Genomic DNA, 20,462 nt, shown 5'->3' with positions numbered 1-20,462 from the left:
GGATCGATTTGTGAGATTATGAGATTATTGCAGAAATACAGTCCACTTATCATTATACAAATTGCTATCGAAGTATATAAATTAACGTAAATATAAATTCATATAAATTAAATAAATATAAATCTCACAGGTCGGTTCCCACATTATTTGGACCTTCGGAACCGGAATATTCGGTCCTATGAACCCACATTTGGTCATCTTAGTACCGGATGAACCAGTTATCCAGTGGATTCATTAAATATACTAGTGCAGTGTTATTTAAACAAAGCCAGCAGTCAAGACGGCAGCGTAGCCTCGAGGGAGCTCAGGAGCCTCCCTCAGCCCAGTTCAGCTTCGTCAGCGGTTTCACGCACACCCACAGATTTGGTGGAGTGTTATTCTGTGAAATGACAGCGCTAATATAGAAACCAGCCAAATTAGTGACTGTGTCGCGAGATTGTTCACGGATTTCGTGGTGTTACATTTCGCGAGAGATTATCTACGAATTTTGTGGAGTTTATTTCGCGAGGTCACTAATAATATTTAATACTTCTAGATAATATTAGAAGTTTCATAGAGGCTAATTAAGAGGCTATTATCAATAATTGTGTATATTATTTCTCCAAAATAGAGAATTATTTAATATATACTGCACTAGTGTTCTCACAGTATATTTACTAATTGCCAACCCACAACAGGGTAGGATATTAACCATTGACTAGTTGAACTATTTTCGTTCATCCTAGTCCCATTATTACCATAGTCAGTTGTACTATATTGATTAACCTAGCACCATTAATGAATGGTCCAGACCCTATTTTGGGTGTAATTTTTATCAACTCGAGTCGAGTTGTGTATATATAATAATTTACTTATGATCATTACACCTTTGAGTGATTAATTAGTGTCTCTACCATCCTAGGGTGATATAGAAGAGCTAACCTAAAGGTACTTCCAATGACACTGGTTTATCACTCAAATCATTAGTGTGGATGATTGTATATATATAATGTGTATTAATTTTAAGTGCTAACCTCTAGTAGAGGTAGGATTATTGCCTAGTGAGTGCAGAATTTACCCTAGGCTACCATTAGAGCTTGTTCAGTATTATGAGCAGCCCAAGTACAAGTCCCACAAGGCTTCACCAACGAGCCAGTATGGATAATGCAGGGAGAATGAAAAGAACCCTTGCAGGTCTTAAAGGCCACTTAACAAGACAGATCAAGAAATGTGAAGATTTGTCACAACAATCAACAGTTGATTATGCTGACCTGGAAAGCTATTATCAAGCAGCTGCAGGTAAATTTGAGCAAATCAAATGTCAAATAGCAACATATGTGGCTGAACTTGCCAACACCAATTTATCAGAAACAGAAATAGACGACATTATGGTTGATCTTGCGAATTATGAAGATCACACTCAGGCCACGTTACAGCCTTATGTCAAATTAATTGCCCAGAACAAGGCAACAGCAACAACAACAACAGTTGCATCTAATACGAGTCAAGCAGAAGCTCGACTCCCTCCAATTAATTTACCCACTTTCTCAGGAAAAGATGAGGAAGATTGGGACGAATTTTGGAACAAATTCGTTGACCTTGTAGACTCAAAACAATCTTTACCAAAGAGTAGTAAATTCTCTTATTTGCAAGGCCAATTATCAGGTGAGGCTAAAACAGTAGTATCCCATCTGAGATTAACTAATGACGGCTATGATCTGGCAGTAAAACTCCTCAAGGATAATTATGCTGATCCAGAAGTAAGAACATCACATTTAGTTCATGAGCTGTTGCATTTACCCCCACCGGAGGCTTCAGCTGATTCACTCCAAGTCTTCAAGCTGGAGGTAGAATCATTGATCAATGCCCTCAGCCTGACAGCAGATACAAACGGGGCTGAGTGGGTCTTGAAAATAATTGTCCAGGAGAAAATACCTAGGGACATATTGAGACAAATAAGTGCTCATTACAATAAAAGTATCTTATCCATGAATGAAATATCTGAAGGTTTAAAGTCAGTAGTTCATCAATTACGAACACATGACAAATTAAAACCACCAAGTAAACCCTCAGAAACCAATAATAGTAAACCACAGAGTACCAAAGGTACTCCAAATCAATCTAGACAATATAATTCAACACCAAAGTGGAACAGTAGCAGTGTGGGCGTATATGCAGTGGGACCCTCCAAGCCTATAGTTACTGTGTCATCCAAGAACATGACACCAAAGGGTACAGGAAGCTATGGAACATGTTTGTTCTGCAATGAGAAACATTCAATGTACCACTGCTCTAATTTTCCTGATAGTGACGCCCGTGTTGAGCGACTCAAAGATTTGCAACATTGCACGAGGTGCCTCAGGAAACATAACATCAACGACTGTGATACCCAATTACACACCTGTAATAGGTGTAACAAAGGTCAGCACCATGCAGCATTGTGCAGAGACACCAAAACAACGTCTCCAAACCCCAAGGTGGAAGATAGCATTCCCACCACAGTACAGTACTGCAAGGTGCAACAAACAAACAGTGTCCAATCGGCAAAGTCTAAAGGTAATACGACTTTGCCTACTGCCCAAATTACCATCCTGAATAAGAGGGCCAAGGTCCATACCCGTGGGTTGTTTGACCAAGGATCCCAGAGAACATATATCACCAAAAAGTTGGCAGATGAATTACAATTAAGGCCTGTAGCCCAGATGTCATTCAACATCTCAGGGTTTGTAACAGATGCAGGACCTCAAGTCTACCAGGTGGTACAACCATCAGTACGCTTAGGCAGGTACGTCTGTCGAGTACAAGCCATTGTGGTGGACAAAATACCAGTAGACCTACAAGTTCAAGGTCTGAGAGCAACAGCCAAATTCCTGAGAAATAGAGGAATAAAATTGGCAGATAATATTAAGTCTGATCACCTCACCGACTTCGGTCTCCTTGTAGGGACAGACTATTGCCATCGATTCATCGGTAGCCCTACTAAATATCAGGGTATAACCATGTTAAACTCTGCAGGAGGTAAATTACTCTCAGGCCCAGTATCAAGCCTGAGGAGACCTATGCCTGCAGATAAACAATACCAGTAGAAATCTAAATTTGTCAGCTGATTATATTTCTCCAGTAGCATTATACTAAGGAGATTACAGCTGACAATACCAACAGAAGTTGATGTTAGTATCATCATTTAAAGCTGGAGATGAGTTCATGAGGCCTCAGTGGCAAATCAGTGAACAGTAGCCTAAAACAGCTACAAGTCACTGCGACCAATGTCACTGAACCCACTGCAGTCTCAGAACCATACTTTACTTTAATGATGAGCTATTCAATCTTCTGAATCAATTAACTAAATTAAAACCCCAATAAATCTGATGACTGATTTGATACATTTATTATTTAATCAAGATGCATTCCATGGGCCTCAGTGTTTATATATCAGTGACCAGTTACCTGAAGAAACTTCAAGTTATATCTAATGTCACTGATCTCACTGCAGTCCCTGAATCATACTTGACTGTAGTACTTGATCACATCCAGTCTTCTGGGTTAAATAATATGTAATAAGGCTTGAATATTAGCCTTTCAAGAGTTGACAGGGAAGTGAAATCGCATTAGACTTCTAACCCCTGCAACTCTAGTACGGGACATCCGTCCTGTATGAACAGACACACAAATGTGTGATTACTAACTATAATTTGAAGGAGGAGTATCAGTGTTCGTCTGTTCTAATTAGGACTTCGACCCGTGAGCAGCCCCCTGGGGAATTATGTCGGAAAATCCGACAGCATTTAATATATCATACATACAGATAATAGCTGTATTACCAACAAGTTACCCATAGAAAACGTAACTTGTAGTGGAATTACCGTCTATAGAAAACGGGATATCATCACCACATACTATTATAATTCACCAGCTATTCTGCTGGGAATTGTTCTTAAATACATTAGTCTTTGGACTTTACCATCATAAAAACATCTTATATAAATTAACTTAATTATCAATATTAAAGTAGAGTAAATGTGACCCTTCTATCACTTTCTGAAATCTGGACAAAGTAGGCCAGGCGTGAGTGAGGAAGGAGGGCAGCCATTGTTGTTTATTGAGACCAGAGGCTCACACGGGAGCAAATTCGGCTCCTGTTAAATTTACTTGGACGTAGTGTTATGGAAACCAAAGGTGTACCATTTTTCAACACGCTGTCTACATATCAAGTTAAGTGTTCTTTCCGAAACCCATTATCTATCATTAGTGGCCATTAATGTCATTATATAGGGTGACCCGGTTAGAACGCGAAATCGCCTCATACTAAAGGTCAAGACGAGGATGCAAGATTATGTGCACCAGTTACTGGGTGATGGAAGCTACCTCAAAGAGGATAATTTGGTGTCTACACCCTAGTTATACCTGGTGGACTAACCTGCTGTACTATAAGATAAGGAACCTCTTCAATGTTTAATAGTATGTAGTCTATTTCTGTAGTTTGATTGGCTGCATATATATTAATTTAACCCCCCCTAATGTGTAGAGGATCGATTTGTGAGATTATGAGATTATTGCAGAAATACAGTCCACTTATCATTATACAAATTGCTATCGAAGTATATAAATTAACGTAAATATAAATTCATATAAATTAAATAAATATAAATCTCACAGGTCGGTTCCCACACCCCGTCCCCTCGTCCTCCCCACCATTCCCCACTCTCTCGTTCGATGCATTCCTAAATAATCTGATGTTCCAATCAGAAAATTGGGAACATCAAATGATCTGATGTTCCCATAACTGAAATATAAGGAAAACAGTTAAACAAACGAAATGAAAAAAACAAACAAAAAATAAAAAATAAACACCACAGATTAAATATAGAGGCGCCATAAGACACAACCAAATAGATGAGAGTATACTTCAGATCTGAACTATATCCACGACTAAAAAGTATACTTGCTGGAGTGGTCAGTAAACTATTGTGGTGGGTATACCTCCCACTGCTGAAAGGCCCGAAGGGATACTACCACCTGGGATATGTACACCGAGCTTGGTGTAATTATACCGAGAGTTATATTTGGTCCTGTTCGTGACTGAATTAAGTATACTTGCTGGTGGCCCAACCAGCTATTGGGATGACCTTAATACGCCTCCAGAGGCTGAAAGGCCTTCAGCCCGACTCTAAACCAGGCTTTAATACCCCATCCAGGGTCTTATATACCCATGGAAGCCCAAACCGAAACTATCACTATTTTTCGCTTGTTACAACTTGTAATAAAGTTGTTACATCTTGGCTTAACGTGTTTATGACGTATTAGAACGTTGTTACAACTTGCTATATTGGTTGTTATGACTGGTTAAGTGTTAAAACTTGTTCGAACGTTGTACAAACGTCGTAGTTTCGGTGTTTATTTGGCGGGTATATAGTCCTTAAGCCCAAGTCTTCTGTTGCTGTTTAAGATTCAGCTACTAGAATAAAAAATTCCACGTAGCACAGGCTATGGTGATCCCGTAAAGTAACTTAAGTCTTCTAATTAAGTCTGAGAGGATTATTTGATTTTCGTGTTGGACTTGAGGCCTGTCAGCCGCCGGAGGTTAGTTAAGTTCAGACACTGAAAAATCCAGCGAGTATTTTAGATTACATTAACAATTAATAGTTATAATTTAGCGCCATGTATGCAGCCATACCGAAAAAGTTACAGCCCCGCTCCTGTGCCAGGTAAGTCCACAACGGGCTCACCATAGCCCGTGCTACTTGCACCGCTCCTGTGCCAGGTAAGTCCACAACGGGCTCACCATAGCCCGTGCTACTTGCACCGCTCCTGTGCCAGGTAAGTCCACAACGGGCTCACCATAGCCCGTGCTACTTGGAACTTTTTGTTCCAAGTAGGAAATCTTAAACAACAAGAAACCAGCAGCCATACTGAATTCTCAGATGTTAAATTATGTGTAAATTGATACAAAACTTGTATAAAACTTCAAATAAGTATACATTCAATCTGCATGCATGTATGCTTTTAAGTAAAGAACAAAAATGAAGTAGAGTAGGAAATATTTATATGCAAATCATAGTCTCACCCCAGTAAACAAAAATCCCGTTTTCTATAACAATCGACGAAACCGTAAGATTTCAGTTCACGAACCACTTCCAGTTTTCTGTGAAGGCTGCCCAAGGTCGGGAATGGATGTTCTGAGAGGGATTCATGTCCCATTTCTGTACATGGGACAGTTGGGACCATCGGGGATGGGACGCCATCCCATTAAAGAAGCGAGGTTGTTGCTCTGCCGAATAAGACTGAATGACGACAAGATTGGAAATACCAGCAAAAAATAGTCCTTCCCTAAGCAGCAGGACTTATAGGCGGGATGTCCGCCCCCCTTTCCCCCCTCATATACCCCCCCCCCATCAACACCCCCTCATGTCTTACACCCATCAACACCCCCTTTATGTCTACCCCCATTATAATGAATTTGATGTAAGTTCTTGTGGTTGCTGTCATCATTATAGCGACTCTATGTATATTTATGCGTGTATGTATATGTACTCACCTAGTTGTGCTTGTGGGGGTTGAGCTTCGGCTCTTTGGTCCCGACTCCCAACCGTCAATCAACTGGTGTACAGGTTCCTGAGCCTATTGGGCTCTATCATATCTATACTTGAAACTGCGTATGGTGTCAGCCTCCACCACATCACTTCCTAGTGTATTCCATTTACTAACTATTCTGACACTGCAAAAGTTCTTTCTAATGTTTCTGTGGCTCATTTGGGTACTCAGCTTCCACCTGTGTCCCCTTGTTCGCGTACCACACGTGTTCAAATAATTCATCCTTCTCTACTCTGTCACAGGATAGCAGGATCTCGCCTCTCAACTGTACAACTAGTGTAGAGATTCTCGAGCCAATTGGGCTCTGTCATATCTATTTTTGAAACTGCGTATGAAGTCTGCCTCCACCACATCACTGCTTAATGCATTCTATTTGTTAACTACTGTGACACTGGAAAAGTTCCTTCTGATGTCTCTGTCGCTCATTTGGGTACTCAAGTGTCCATCTGTGTCCCCTTGTGCGTGTAACACCCCGTGTTAAATAAACTGTCTTTATCTACTCTATTAATTTCTGAAGAATCTTGTACGTACATGTGTATGTACATGTGTGTGTGTGTGTGTGTGTGTGTGTGTGTGTGTGTGTGTGTGTGTGTGTGTGTGTGTGTGTGTGTGTGTGTGTGTGTGTGTGTGTGTGTGTGTGTGTGTGTGTGTTAGAGGAGCGGCCCTGGGCGACTAATCCCTACACACAGACAACAAAAATCCTTAAAGCATCTTCAGAATCTCAACAGGATTACATATCTCAATTTGCAAGGGAGGGAAAGAAAGGGAGGAGAAGGAGAAGGAAGAAGAGGTTGAGAGTAGAGGATGGAGGGACAGAGAAGATGGTCAATTAGTGTCTTGCAGGTAGCGTACACGGCTGCAAACGGGCCATCCGCGTATACGCTATTCCTGCCGTTGTTTAAGCGTCACAACGCTTAAACGTTGTGGGAGACAATATCGCTCACCCCGTTGCTTAAAAAAAAGCAGCAGCAGGCTTGACGGATACCGGGATACTGTGTCCGTAAAGTGACGAGAGGAGACCAAACACGTTGGGAAAAAATGAAGAGATCTAGTTAACTCGGCTTTTCGAAGGTCGGGATGCTACTAGGCTCATAAGCCATGGGATATCCGGCCCTATGTGAGTACCGCAGTGAGTCGCATGTAGCCGGGCACGACCTGCTACGCCAGACTCAGAGCTGTGGGAAGGCCAGCCAGTTGGTCCTTGCCTCGCTTCCTGGGAAGGTGCAATAATGTTGGAGAGATACACAAAAAATGGATTTTTGTTGACCATATTCGATGACAACACAAGGGGGGTTGCTTGAGATTCGGGTCCGGAATCTTGTGTTTTGGCTGAGACTTCACACTGGGGATAGCCCCCTTTTACGCACAGGTGTTGGTTAAACAAGAATTCTCAGAGATAGCCAAAAACGTAAAGATGAAACTTATCCTAAACATTTCACTATACTAGTAAAACAACTAGGACTTCTATAGGACTTCTATAGGACTTCGTTCATAGGACTTCTTTGTCCTATGAACGTCATCAAATTATTATTTCCGGTTGGCACAGGCTCTCAAACGTTACTTCCCGCCGACGTGACGACTTCCAGTTCTTAGTAAACATCTCTGTTCTTGTTCAATAAATTGTTCCTAATTTATCAATTTTGAGATCTGTATCTCTTTCTTAGTTCCAGCCCCCATCACACATCATAAAAGTGATTTCTTTCACTTCGCTGTACACTAAATTATTTTTCTACCCCTTATTTCAGCTGTTTCCAAATGTATTTGAAGCCCTTTAGAATATTTAGATTAAACTCTGTATCTAATCCACCAAGATGATTGGTTTATAAACCACCAATGACCGATCCCCCGTCTGTTCAAATACCTTTGAGCTGTCTAATAATATGATGTTGCTGAGACCCTTCCCAACATAGCAGCGTTTTTCGAAATGCTGAAATTGGGATATGAAAGAGGAAAACGGAATAGGAGGGAGAGTTACCTTACCTTGCGTCATGTAAGGTAGGGAAAGAATGGGTACAGAATGGGTAGCACGAAGGAGGAAGCAGTACAAATAAACTCTGAAATCATACGACCATCTTGGGAAGGAAGTTACTGAAGAATGGAATGAGACCTTGAAAACCTTGGCGATTTAATTATAGGAAAGAAGGGATGGGGAAGGGGGGTGGGAGGAGTGAGGGAGACGTGTGAGGGGTTGGCAGGAGGGAGAGGACAGGGGCCGGTCGACCTCTGGAGCAGGACAGGATAGGATAGGATAGGTGGAGTGAGCTATATAAACCCTGGCAAGGAGGGGCGAGGAGGTCAGTTGAGCAGTGCACGGCAGGGCGAGCAGGCCGCGACACTCACCACAAACATCACTATGAAGGTTGGTGACAGTGGAGTGAGGGAGTGATGACCACACCTGTGGTGCTCCCAGACACAATGGATCAATGACTCACTTGTAATTGGTGAATACGTTATAGATATATTCATGTTACAGATAAATATATATATATATATATATATATATATATATATATATATATATATATATATATATATATATATATATATATATATATATATATATATATAGTCTTTATGCAACAATTATCATAAAAACACTGATCCAAGGAAGCGGAAAAAATCACATGTGTTGAATTAGTGAACGCTGAACGCGTTTTCGGCTCAATTCGCCTTCATTAGAGCAAGATAGAAAAGTCTTTCTACCTTGCTCTGATGAAGGCGAATTGAGGTGAAAACGCGTTCAGCATTCTCCAATTTTTCACATATGTTTTATCCGCATACTTGGATCAGTGATTTTGGTTTTGTATATATTATAGTATATATATATATATATATATATATATATATATATATATATATATATATATATATATATATATATATATATATATATATATATATATAAAACCTTCAGATGATCAATGGTGCGGTCGTCACGGTACTGTGTACGTTTGGGGTGATTCTAGACGACATAGATTAGATTCCTGATCGGATCATATAGAGTTCTTAGTGATATAGCCACATATCCTATACATTACCTCTTCAGTGAGAAGACGAAATGAAAATTTTACGAATCATCTGAAGAGTATGACGGGAGTACGACTAGTTAAGACGAGAAGACATAACTTATATCCGAGATTGTTAGGACATTGATGACCCCCGTTAGGGATTTAGGGGTTTCACCAGCAAGGGACTCAAGTTACTCTGGTAATATCCTGTCCCCATTAGAAACCAGCGGTGTTCAACTTCCCCTTATAAGGACATTATAACGTAATGAGGGACTTTATACCGTGCTGGGAGACCTCATTCCGTGCTGAGGGACCTCATTACGTGCTGGGAGACCTCATTACGTGCTGGGGGACCTCATTACGTTCTGGGGGACCTCATTACGTGCCGGGGGACCTCATTACGTTCTGGGGGACCTCATTACGTGCTGAGGGACCATCATTACGTAGCTGGGAGATCTCATTACGTGCTAGGGGACCTCATCAGACGTGCTGGGGGACCTCATACCATGCTGCGTGAGACCTTGTAAGGTCCACTCAGAGCTCTGCAGAGGTCAGCATACCATTAGAGTTCCAAGAGAACATTATTAGCATTCTTGAGGCAGCCACTAGATCATACTTTATCACACCTCGTCACCTCGACGTCATCACACCTCGTCACCACGACGTCATCACACTTCCTCACCACGACGTCATCACACTTCGTCACCACGACGTCATCACACTTCCTCACCACGACGTCATCACACCTCGTCACCTCGACGTCATCACACTTCCTCAACACGACAATGCATCAATAAACAAAGTTATCACATCAGTAGGATATATAACATTTTAATCCACAGGAGTGTTCCCAGTGGTCACTGAATGTTACGTTGCATTTGCCTTCTGTCTAATGGGGCATCAAGAGTCCAAGAGACAGACACATCCATTGCAATCTTCCCTTCTTGCAACAATGCCACATGTGACAGGGATCCATCCGTCTCTGGGGCTTGTATCGTTGTCCAATGATAACCTCAGTATGGAATTTCCTTCATAAAACCACAACTGATTCATGAAAGCTGGTATATATATATATATATATATATATATATATATATATATATATATATATATATATATATGTATATATATATATATACAAGTTAGCCCGTTACAGCCTAAACCAGTGGAGAGGAAAGTCCTTATATTGAGTCGTTCTTTGAGGGGGAAGGGGCGTGGGGTCGGCTCCGGGACATAGCTATTGGGTGGAAGGTAGAGAGAGGGAAGGAGTCACTACAATTAGGTAGGTAGGTAGATTGATAGGTAGATAGGTAGATACCTCCTGGGTGTGTAGTATATCACAGGTAATTGTATGGAGGTTACTCGACCGAGTCGGGTACATATATATATGTATAGGCAGTCGCGCCCATACACACACACACACGTACACTCGTGTACACACACACACACGTACACTCGTGTACACACACACACACGCACACACACAAATATGTTGCATATAAACTTGACCTTCAAACCCTTTCTCCTCTTAGTCAACCCACGTCGACCTCTGCATAGTTTTAAAGAAAACGGAATATGGGCAGCAGACGCCTTCCCAGTAAATGAGCGGGCACCGGGTCTGTTGAGAAGGCTTCCGGATCACCCCACAAGGAATTTGTCGATGCTTGATAAGACTTTTGTTTTCCGGTGGGGGTTCGGAATGTGAGCGGGGAGGGGGGCGGGGAAGAGAGAGAGAGAGAGAGAGAGAGAGAGAGAGAGAGAGAGAGAGAGAGAGAGAGAGAGAGAGAGAGAGAGAGAGAGAGAGAGAGAGAGAGAGAGAGAGAGAGAGAGAGAGCGAGAGAGAGAGAGAGAGAGAGAGAGAGAGAGAGAGAGAGAGAATAGTAATAACAAGCCTGTCCCTAAAAATAGTTTTCTTCATGCATTTATATTTTGCATTGTCTTTTACTTAGGTAATAATGTGTATAATTTTGTTTTACGTTCACGAACTGTGTGTGTGTGTGTGTGTGTGTACTCACCAATTTGTGCCTGCAGGATCGAACTGTAGCTCTTGGATCCCGCTTTTCTAGCCGTTGGTTCTCTAATACAATGACTCCTGACCTATTTCCTTATCATATACCTGCTTTTAAAGTTATGAATAAAGTTAGCCTCTACAACCTGCTCCTTTTAGGATCATTAGTATTTTTTCACTACCCTTACGCTACAAGAAAAAACTTGGATCAACTTGGATAACTACGTGTTCAATTATCGGGTTACTAGAGCGGCACAACGGGTTATTTTTCACCATTTTTAGTCAGTTTTGAATTATACATTATCGCACAGCATAGCATTTCTGACAACAACCCCATACCACTCGTCCTATTCCACAGCTCCCTTCTCCCCCCCTTTCCCCCTTCCCTCCCACACCAGTACCAACCCCCTCCTCCCTCTCCCACCACCAGTACGAACTCCCTCCTCCCTCTTCCACCATCAGTACCAACCCCCTCCTCCCTCTCCCACCACCAGTACGAACTCCCTCCTCCCTCTTCCACCATCAGTACCAACCCCTCCTCCCTCTCCCACCACCAGTACCAACCCCCTCCTCCCTCTCCCACTACCAGTACCAACCCCTTTCACCCTCCCACCACCAGTACCAACCCCCTCCTCCCTCTCCCACCACCAGTACCAACCCTTTCACCCTCCCACCACCAGTACCAACCCCCTCCTCCCTCTCCCACCACCAGTACCAACCCCCTCCTCCCTCTCCCACCACCAGTACCAACCCCCTCCTCCCTCTCCCACCACCAGTACCAACCCCGCACACTCACAAGACTCTTGCATGCTCCTCAGGCGTTGGCGTTGTTGGCTGTGTTGGCTGTAGGAGGGACAGTGGCTGCCCCTTCCAATCTGGACGGTCTGGACCACCACCACGACCACCACCACGACCACCAAGATCCTCTACTGGCCCTCCCCAGTGCTCTTACCCCGGCATTCGCAGGCTACAACTACGACCCACCAGCTCAGCCTTCGGGACTCTACGAACTACCCGTAGGTCCATCTGATATCGTAGAGGTGACGCCACCTCCTACCACTACCACCACCACCACAACAACTACCACCACTACCCCACCGCCACCGCCCCCGGGACTCTACCTTCCGCCCGTCGACAAGGTGCCCGCAGCAGCTAACGAGATCATCAATGTTATTGAGGTAAGATGCTGGTGAAGAAGTCTTGCGAGATTGCCAATGATAAGGTAAATCCCATAAGCAGCAGGTTGATTAGTTAATCCCCCTATTCTATTATCGTGACAAGCAATTGAGAAGAAGCAGATACTTTAGTGAGGAAGACAATAAGACAAAGATATAATCAATAGGGACGTGGTAATCACTTGAGACACATAATGTGGAACATTTTCTTCGATTCTTCACTATTTTTGCCATATACCACCTCTCTTGCTCTCCGGTATGAGAATTAGGGAACACCGCAGTAAAGTGACGGGCTCACTATAGCCCGAGCTACATAACAATTTTGTTCTGAGTAGCTGAATTTTAGACAACAACGTAGCAGCATTCACTCCCAAAAACATCTACCTACTTACGGGCTATTCATGCCCGTGCCACCACTTGGGTGACTCAATCTCTATCAATCAATCAATCACCCAGTCCTGTCTAAGTCCACCCCTATCTCTCTCATATACCTGTCTAATCTACTCTTAAGCCTATCAAAATATCTCAATAAGACAGCTGGCAGCCCATTTGGTTCATCCACAGCCCAGATTCCAAACCAGTGCATCCCTGTATCCTTCCTAAGACAAAATTTCTTCAACTTCTACCCCCCATTATTGTCGGTCCTGATCTGTTCCCACAATTTCAGAACCCATTTTTTAACAACCCTCCTTTGTGTATGTCTACTGAAACCTTCTAAAAACCTACCTACTGAAAACCTTTATTATATCCCCTCCTCCTTAATATTTTCTCTAACGCTACGTATGGTTGCAGCCTTCGGGGTCCACCACCATGATGCCGATGCCGTACAACATCAACTGGGGCGTCTCCGACCCCGAGAGTGGCAACATCTTCAACCACATCGAGGACAGCGACGGCACGGAGGTGACGGGAGAGTACTCCGTCCTTCTGCCGGACAGTCGCATGCAGATTGTCCGGTTCCGGGTGGATCCCGTCAACGGATACCAAGCCGAGGTCACCTACGAGCCGGCCAAGTGACGAGGGCAGCTGACGTAGCCGGATCCGGTGTTCCACGGCAGGACCCGACCTACGACCGACCTAAATAGCTAGAGCAGGATATTTTTGCTCGTTTTCTTTATATCGTTACTTCCTATACTCATAAACAGGAATGGAAATACGTTGCTATTCAGGAACTCCGAGACTTTCACTTTATAATACGTATACAAAAAACAAACCAAAAACATACAGATAACTGAGAGGATTCAATTGATTAGCTCTTTCAACAACCACTGACGTCACTGTATCCACCATCTACAACCTAATGACGTCATTTGACCTCCAGCCAATGACGTCTCACAACACATCCAAGCAACTGGCCAATGAGAGTCGTCGACAGGAACCAACATGACTCACTTCGTCTCCCACATGGATGGCTTGGAAGCAGCAGAAATATTTTAAATTCATGTTTTCTTTCAAGATCTTCCTAATCCCGCCCTCAAGTCCTGTAAGAACCGCCTCCGAATTTTCAATAACAAAATAAATATATTCCCCCTCGGATTCAAGCCCTTACAATTAAGCTTATGTACAAAATAAAATTAAAAAAGTTTTACGTCGATCGCTTTTATATTCTCCATGATTTTCTTTTCAAGTGATATTTCCTGAAAAATAATACAATGTAAGATATATTAAAGTTGTCATGAAAGTGGAAGCTGCAATTACTTCTTGTTCTGAATGTCCGAGTTACAGTCATTACAGTCAATATCTGAGGAACTATGTGAGCTCACACTACAGTCAATATCAGAGGCTCTGTTAGCTCACACTACAGTCAATGCCTGAGACTCTGTGAGCTCACATTACAGTCAATATCTGAGACTCTGTGAGCTCACATTACAGTCAATATCTGAGGCTCTGTAAGCTCACACTACAGTCAATATCAGAGGCTGTGTTAGCTCACACTACAGTCAATATCAGAGGCTGTGTTAGCTCACACTACAGTCAATGCCTGAGACTCTCTGAGCTCACATTACAGTCAATATCTGAGACTCTGTGAGCTCACATTACAGTCAATATCTGAGGCTCTGTAAGCTCACACTACAGTCAATATCTGAGGCTCTGTGAACTCACACTACAGTCAATGCCTGAGACTCTGTGAGCTCACATTACAGTCAATATCTGAGGCTCTGTGAGCTCACACTACAGTCAATACCTGAGGCTCTGTGAGCTCACACTACAGTCAATACCTGAGGCCCTGTAAGCTCACGCTACAGTCAATACCTGAGGCTCTGTAACCTCACGCTACAGTCAATACCTGAGGCTCTGTGAGCTCACACTACAGTCAATACCTGAGGCTCTGTGAGCTCACACTACAGTCAATACCTGAGACTGATTTCATAAATGTTGTTACTCACACAATCACATACTGTGTTGAGTGAGTAACAGCTGCATTATCAGTGCCAAATCACATGTCCAAGGTGCTAAAGATTAACCAAAGGTCTATTGACGTTTTGGCAGTTAATATTTTATGATGTGTGATTGAGAAGATGCATTGGTTGACAACTTGACTCGGGAATAGATAAGTTGTCACGAGACAAGTTGTCAACCAGTGCATCTACGATTCCCATCAATGTATCAATTCATCAATTGATGAATGCATCAATGCATCAATTTCCTTCTTGTGTGGCAGGGAATATTAGCAGCATCTGACTGCAGAAAGATACCTGGCTGAATTACTAACCCTGACCAAAATTGTACATCAGTTTTATTGCCAAATAAAATAGGAGTTGACTGCATAATTGAATAGTTTGCTTTCTTGTGCCACAACATCCATCTACCACTCATAAAATTACCTTAATAACTAATAATAATAATAATAATAATAATAATAATAATAATTGCCATATTATTAATAGATGTTTTTAACAACTATGCAAGGATTTTATATATATATATATATATATATATATATATATATATATATATATATATATATATATATATATATATATATATATATATATGTATATATATATATATATATATATATATATATATATATATATATATATATATATATATATATGTATATATATATATATATATATATATATATATATATATATATATATATATATATATATATATATATATATATATATATATATATATATATATATATATATATATATATATACATTGTTGAGGCTACGAACCCTCTTTGTAGAGGCTACGAAAAAAAACTTTTTTTCTATTTACATCTTTCAATGAGAAGCGTTGTACACTATCAACGAGTATGTCACTATTAACGTACATGTCGACAAATATGTCTACTGAATGTTACTGGCAGACACGAAAGAATTAGTATGGACGCTTAGGAGAAGCTTCGTCTCGTTCAGTAGCTTGCATCTTGCATGCAAAGCGAGACACCTAAGACGCTCGACCTTCTCCACCCGAGGTTACCAAGCCATTGGTGTGGTTCGACTGTTGCAAGCAGTCAACAGAGGCCAGTCCTTGCTGCTCGGCCATATTTTGACAGCTAACGTGATTAATTTGCGTCTTAAGTCTTCGTGTCAAGAACTCGATTTTGCACTTGTTTCATTCGGGCTCTTAAGTGGTCACATAAATCTTGTTTTGAATAGTTTTTTTTTTAAGCTATTTCCAGGCACTTCGATTTTCTATTGATTGCATTTTTAATTGTAGCCAATAGAAAAGTCTAATGTATAAAGTCTAAAAAATAATTGCAAGTCTATATCGTTGTTTATATTTAGCATGAAAGATAAGAAAATAATACATACTGAGCTCATTATATGCTGACAACCAAATTTTAAAATTTAGTAAAAGATTTGAGCGCTTTCGGATTGTCTCCAGTTGGCATTTAACGAAAGCTTGGAGACAATCTTAAGACGCACAGATATTTACATTCATTTTTTAAATGAGTGTAAAGGAGATTACCCAAAAGGATGTAATGGGCCTAGTGGCTTATAAGGGAGGTGCTTCACCTCCACCTAATCCCCGGCTATATATCCGTCAGCACAAAAACTTGTAACCATTCGAACTCTGCCTTTCATAATGTTGACAAGGGTAAACGAAACGCATCTCTTAAGCGTCAAGCCTTAATGAACGTGCAAAATGAACTTTGAGGAGTTAATTTTTCAACAACTTCCTTCTCAAGGGAAGAAAAGCATAACAGAAATAAAGAAGAGTCATGCCAGAATTATTGATCTCACCTGTCCCAGACAAAGAGAAAAACTAATTGTATAATTTTTCATTTATTAATGGCCTTACTACAGGTGTTAAATCCTGTAAGTCGATATTTCCAATCGTTGAAAAATCGGACTGTCAAATTCTTCAAGATGATTTACAAAAAAGCTGCAGAGTTGTGTTTAGAAATGACTATTGGATTCTAACACCAGTAGGTCTTTGGCGATGAAAACTAGAAAAGGTGAGCAAATGGCCACCAGGAACATAGGCCTCCTTAGTTAGGCTTTATACAATGAAGTCTAACTCCGGAGGCCCGTGCAAGTAGGATAACATCAACAGCATACTCGACACTAGCTAAAGTCAGAACATCATACCAAGATAAGGAGGCAGTTAGAGCAGTGCACACTGTGTGGATAATACCAGCTCTATAATACGTATACCTCATCGTAGAGCCTCATTTCAAGAAGCATATTAGGAAGTTGGAAGCGGTACGAAGGTCTTCAACGAGGCTCGTCCCGGCATTTCGAGGGATAGGGCATGAAGAGAGACTGAAAGACCTGGACCTAAACTCGCTAGAAAAGATGATGAGAGAGAGAAAGAGAGAGAGACAGATAGACATGATACAGATATTAAAATACTTACAGTGATTGATAGAATGGAAAAAAAGAGAAGTTCACAATAAACATCTCAAAGAATATCATAGAATTAAAGTTAATGGGAGGAAGCACAAGAATCCAACGAGTCACAGACATGATTTGAAAGTTTTCTTTTAGCGTAAGAATAGTGGGAAAATGGAGTGAACTAAATGAGCAAGTTGTAGAAGTTCACTCCATTGATAATGTCTGAAGTATATGTGATAGAGAAATAGGTCGGGAGTCGTTGCAAAAACAAACGGTAACTGATAAGTCCAGGTCCAAGAGCTAAAGCTCAATACAGCAGGAAGAAATAGATGAGCAAAGTTGGTTTAAGCTCACACACACACACACACACACACACACACACACACACACACACACACACACACACACACACACACACACACACCTGTAGAAATAGATCCCAGATAAATATCCCCAAAGAAATAGATAGATAAATAGATCCCAATAGATAGATCTATTTCCTGTAGAAATAGATCCCACCTGCTCATCATGGGCGACTTCAATCACGGAAAGATTGACTGGGAGAACAAGGAACCGCATGGAGGCGAGGATACGTGGAGAGCCAAACTATTGGAGGTGGTGACAAGCAACTTTTTAACGCAGCATGTCGGAGAACCCACAAGGATGAGAGGCAATGACGAACCAGCGAGACTCGACCTAGTCTTCACTCTGAACGACTCCGACATAAGAGAAATCGGTTTTGAGGACCCAGTAGGAATGAGCGACCACAGTGTACTGGTGTTTGAGTACTTGATTGAAGAAGGGTTATTGAACTCGAGGAGGGATACCGAAACCAAAAGGTTAGCATACCGAAAGGGAAACTATGAGGGGATAAGAAAATTCCTAACAGATATAGCATGGGAAACAGAGCTCAGGGGAAAGACGGCCCAAGATATGATGGATTACATCACGCAGAAGTGCAAGGACGCAGCAAACAAGTTTGTCCCAGTCCAAAAGGAAAACAGAGAAATGAAGATGAGAAACCCATGGTTTAATCAAAGATGTAGGCTAGCTAAGCAGCAAAGTAAAAGGGCATGGAGAAACTATAGGAATAACAGGACACTGGAGAGCAGAGAAAGATACCAGAATGCCAGGAATGAATATGTCAGGATGAGAAGAGAGGCAGAAAGACAATACGAAAATGACATCGCAAGCAAGGCAAAGACTCAGCCTAAATTGTTGCATAGCCACATTAGGAGAAAAACAACAGTAAAGGAACAGGTTATGAGATTAAGGATAGGGGCGGAAGGATTCACTACAAATGACAAGGAAGTGTGTGAAGAATTGAATAAGAAATTCCAGGAGGTCTTCACCTTAGAACAAGGAGAAATTCCAGAGGTAAGTGAGGGAATAGCTAACCAGGAACCACTGGAAGAGTTTGAGATTACCAGTGGGGAAGTAAGGAAGTGTTTACTAGAGTTGGACGTGACGAAGGCTATAGGCCCAGATGGAATCTCCCCTTGGGTTCTAAAGGAAGGAGCAAGAGAACTGAGCCTACCACTCTCCATAGTGTATAACAAATCACTGGCAACAGGGGAACTGCCAGATACTTGGAAAGCAGCTAACGTAGTCCCGATATACAAGAAAGGGGATAGACAGGAGGCACTGAACTACAGGCCAGTGTCCCTAACCTGCATACCATGCAAGCTGATGGAGAAGATTGTGCGAAAAAAACTAGTGGAGCATCTGGAGCGAAGGAACTTTGTAACACAGCATCAACATGGGTTCAGGGATGGCAGGTCCTGCCTCACAGGGTTACTTGAATTCTACGACCAGGCAACAAAAATAAGGCAAGAAAGAGAAGGGTGGGCAGACTGCATATTTTTGGATTGTCAGAAAGCCTTTGATACAGTGCCACACAAGAGGCTAGTGCGAAAGTTGGAGATGCAGGCTGGAGTGAGAGGGAAGGTACTCCGGTGGATAGAGGAATACCTAAGCAACAGGAGACAACGAGTCTGTGTGAGGGGTGAGGTCTCTGATTGGCGAGACGTCACAAGTGGAGTCCCGCAGGGGTCAGTCCTTGGACCTATACTGTTTCTGGTATATGTAAATGATCTCCCAGAGGGTATAGATTCGTTCCTCTCAATGTTTGCCGACGATGCAAAAATTATGAGGAGGATTGAAACAGAGGATGATAGTAGGAGGCTACAAGATGACCTGGATAGACTGAGTGAATGGTCCAACAAATGGCTGTTGAAGTTCAACCCGAGTAAATGCAAAGTAATGAAACTAGGCAGTGGAAACAGGAGGCCAGGCACAGGATACAGAATAGGAGATGAAGTACTTAATGAAACAGACAGAGAGAAAGATCTAGGAGTTGATATCACACCAAACCTGTCTCCTGAAGCCCACATAAAGAGAATAACGTCTGCGGCATATGCGAGGCTGGCTAACATCAGAACGGCGTTCAGGAACCTGTGTAAGGAATCATTCAGAATCTTGTACACCACATATGTAAGACCAATCCTGGAGTATGCGGCCCCAGCATGGAGCCCGTACCTTGTCAAGCACAAGACGAAGCTGGAAAAAGTCCAAAGGTATGCTACTAGACTAGTCCCAGAACTAAGAGGCATGAGTTATGAGGAAAGGCTGCGGGAAATGCACCTCACGACACTGGAAGACAGAAGAGTAAGGGGGGACATGATCACAACCTACAAAATCCTCAGGGGAATCGACCGGGTAAACAAGGACGAACTTTTCAACACTGGTGGGACGCGAACAAGGGGACACAGGTGGAAGCTGAGTACCCAAATGAGCCACAGAGACGTTAGAAAGAACTTTTTCAGTGTCAGAGTAGTTAGCAAATGGAATGCATTAGGAAGTGATGTGGTGGAGGCTGACTCCATTCACAGTTTCAAATGTAGAT

The 20,462-nt window shown here is 42.0% G+C and overlaps 1 protein-coding gene across 1 annotated transcript in view; it reads left to right on the top strand.

Moving 5' to 3' along the window:
* Positions 1-8,867: 8,867 nt before the first annotated feature.
* Positions 8,868-20,462, top strand: part of LOC123751309 (uncharacterized) — a 41,617-nt gene continuing 30,022 nt past the window's right edge. The window contains exons 1-3 of the mRNA XM_069303780.1: positions 8,868-8,929; positions 12,405-12,764; positions 13,554-13,774. Coding sequence (XP_069159881.1) covers positions 8,924-8,929; positions 12,405-12,764; positions 13,554-13,774 — 587 coding nt within the window. The 5' untranslated portion in view covers positions 8,868-8,923. The remainder of the gene's footprint in view (positions 8,930-12,404; positions 12,765-13,553; positions 13,775-20,462) is intronic.

The sequence above is a fragment of the Procambarus clarkii genome, chromosome 5 (genome assembly GCF_040958095.1).
Source record: "Procambarus clarkii isolate CNS0578487 chromosome 5, FALCON_Pclarkii_2.0, whole genome shotgun sequence".
Lineage (NCBI taxonomy): Eukaryota > Metazoa > Arthropoda > Malacostraca > Decapoda > Cambaridae > Procambarus > Procambarus clarkii.
This window is presented reverse-complemented; position numbering and strand designations above follow the sequence as displayed.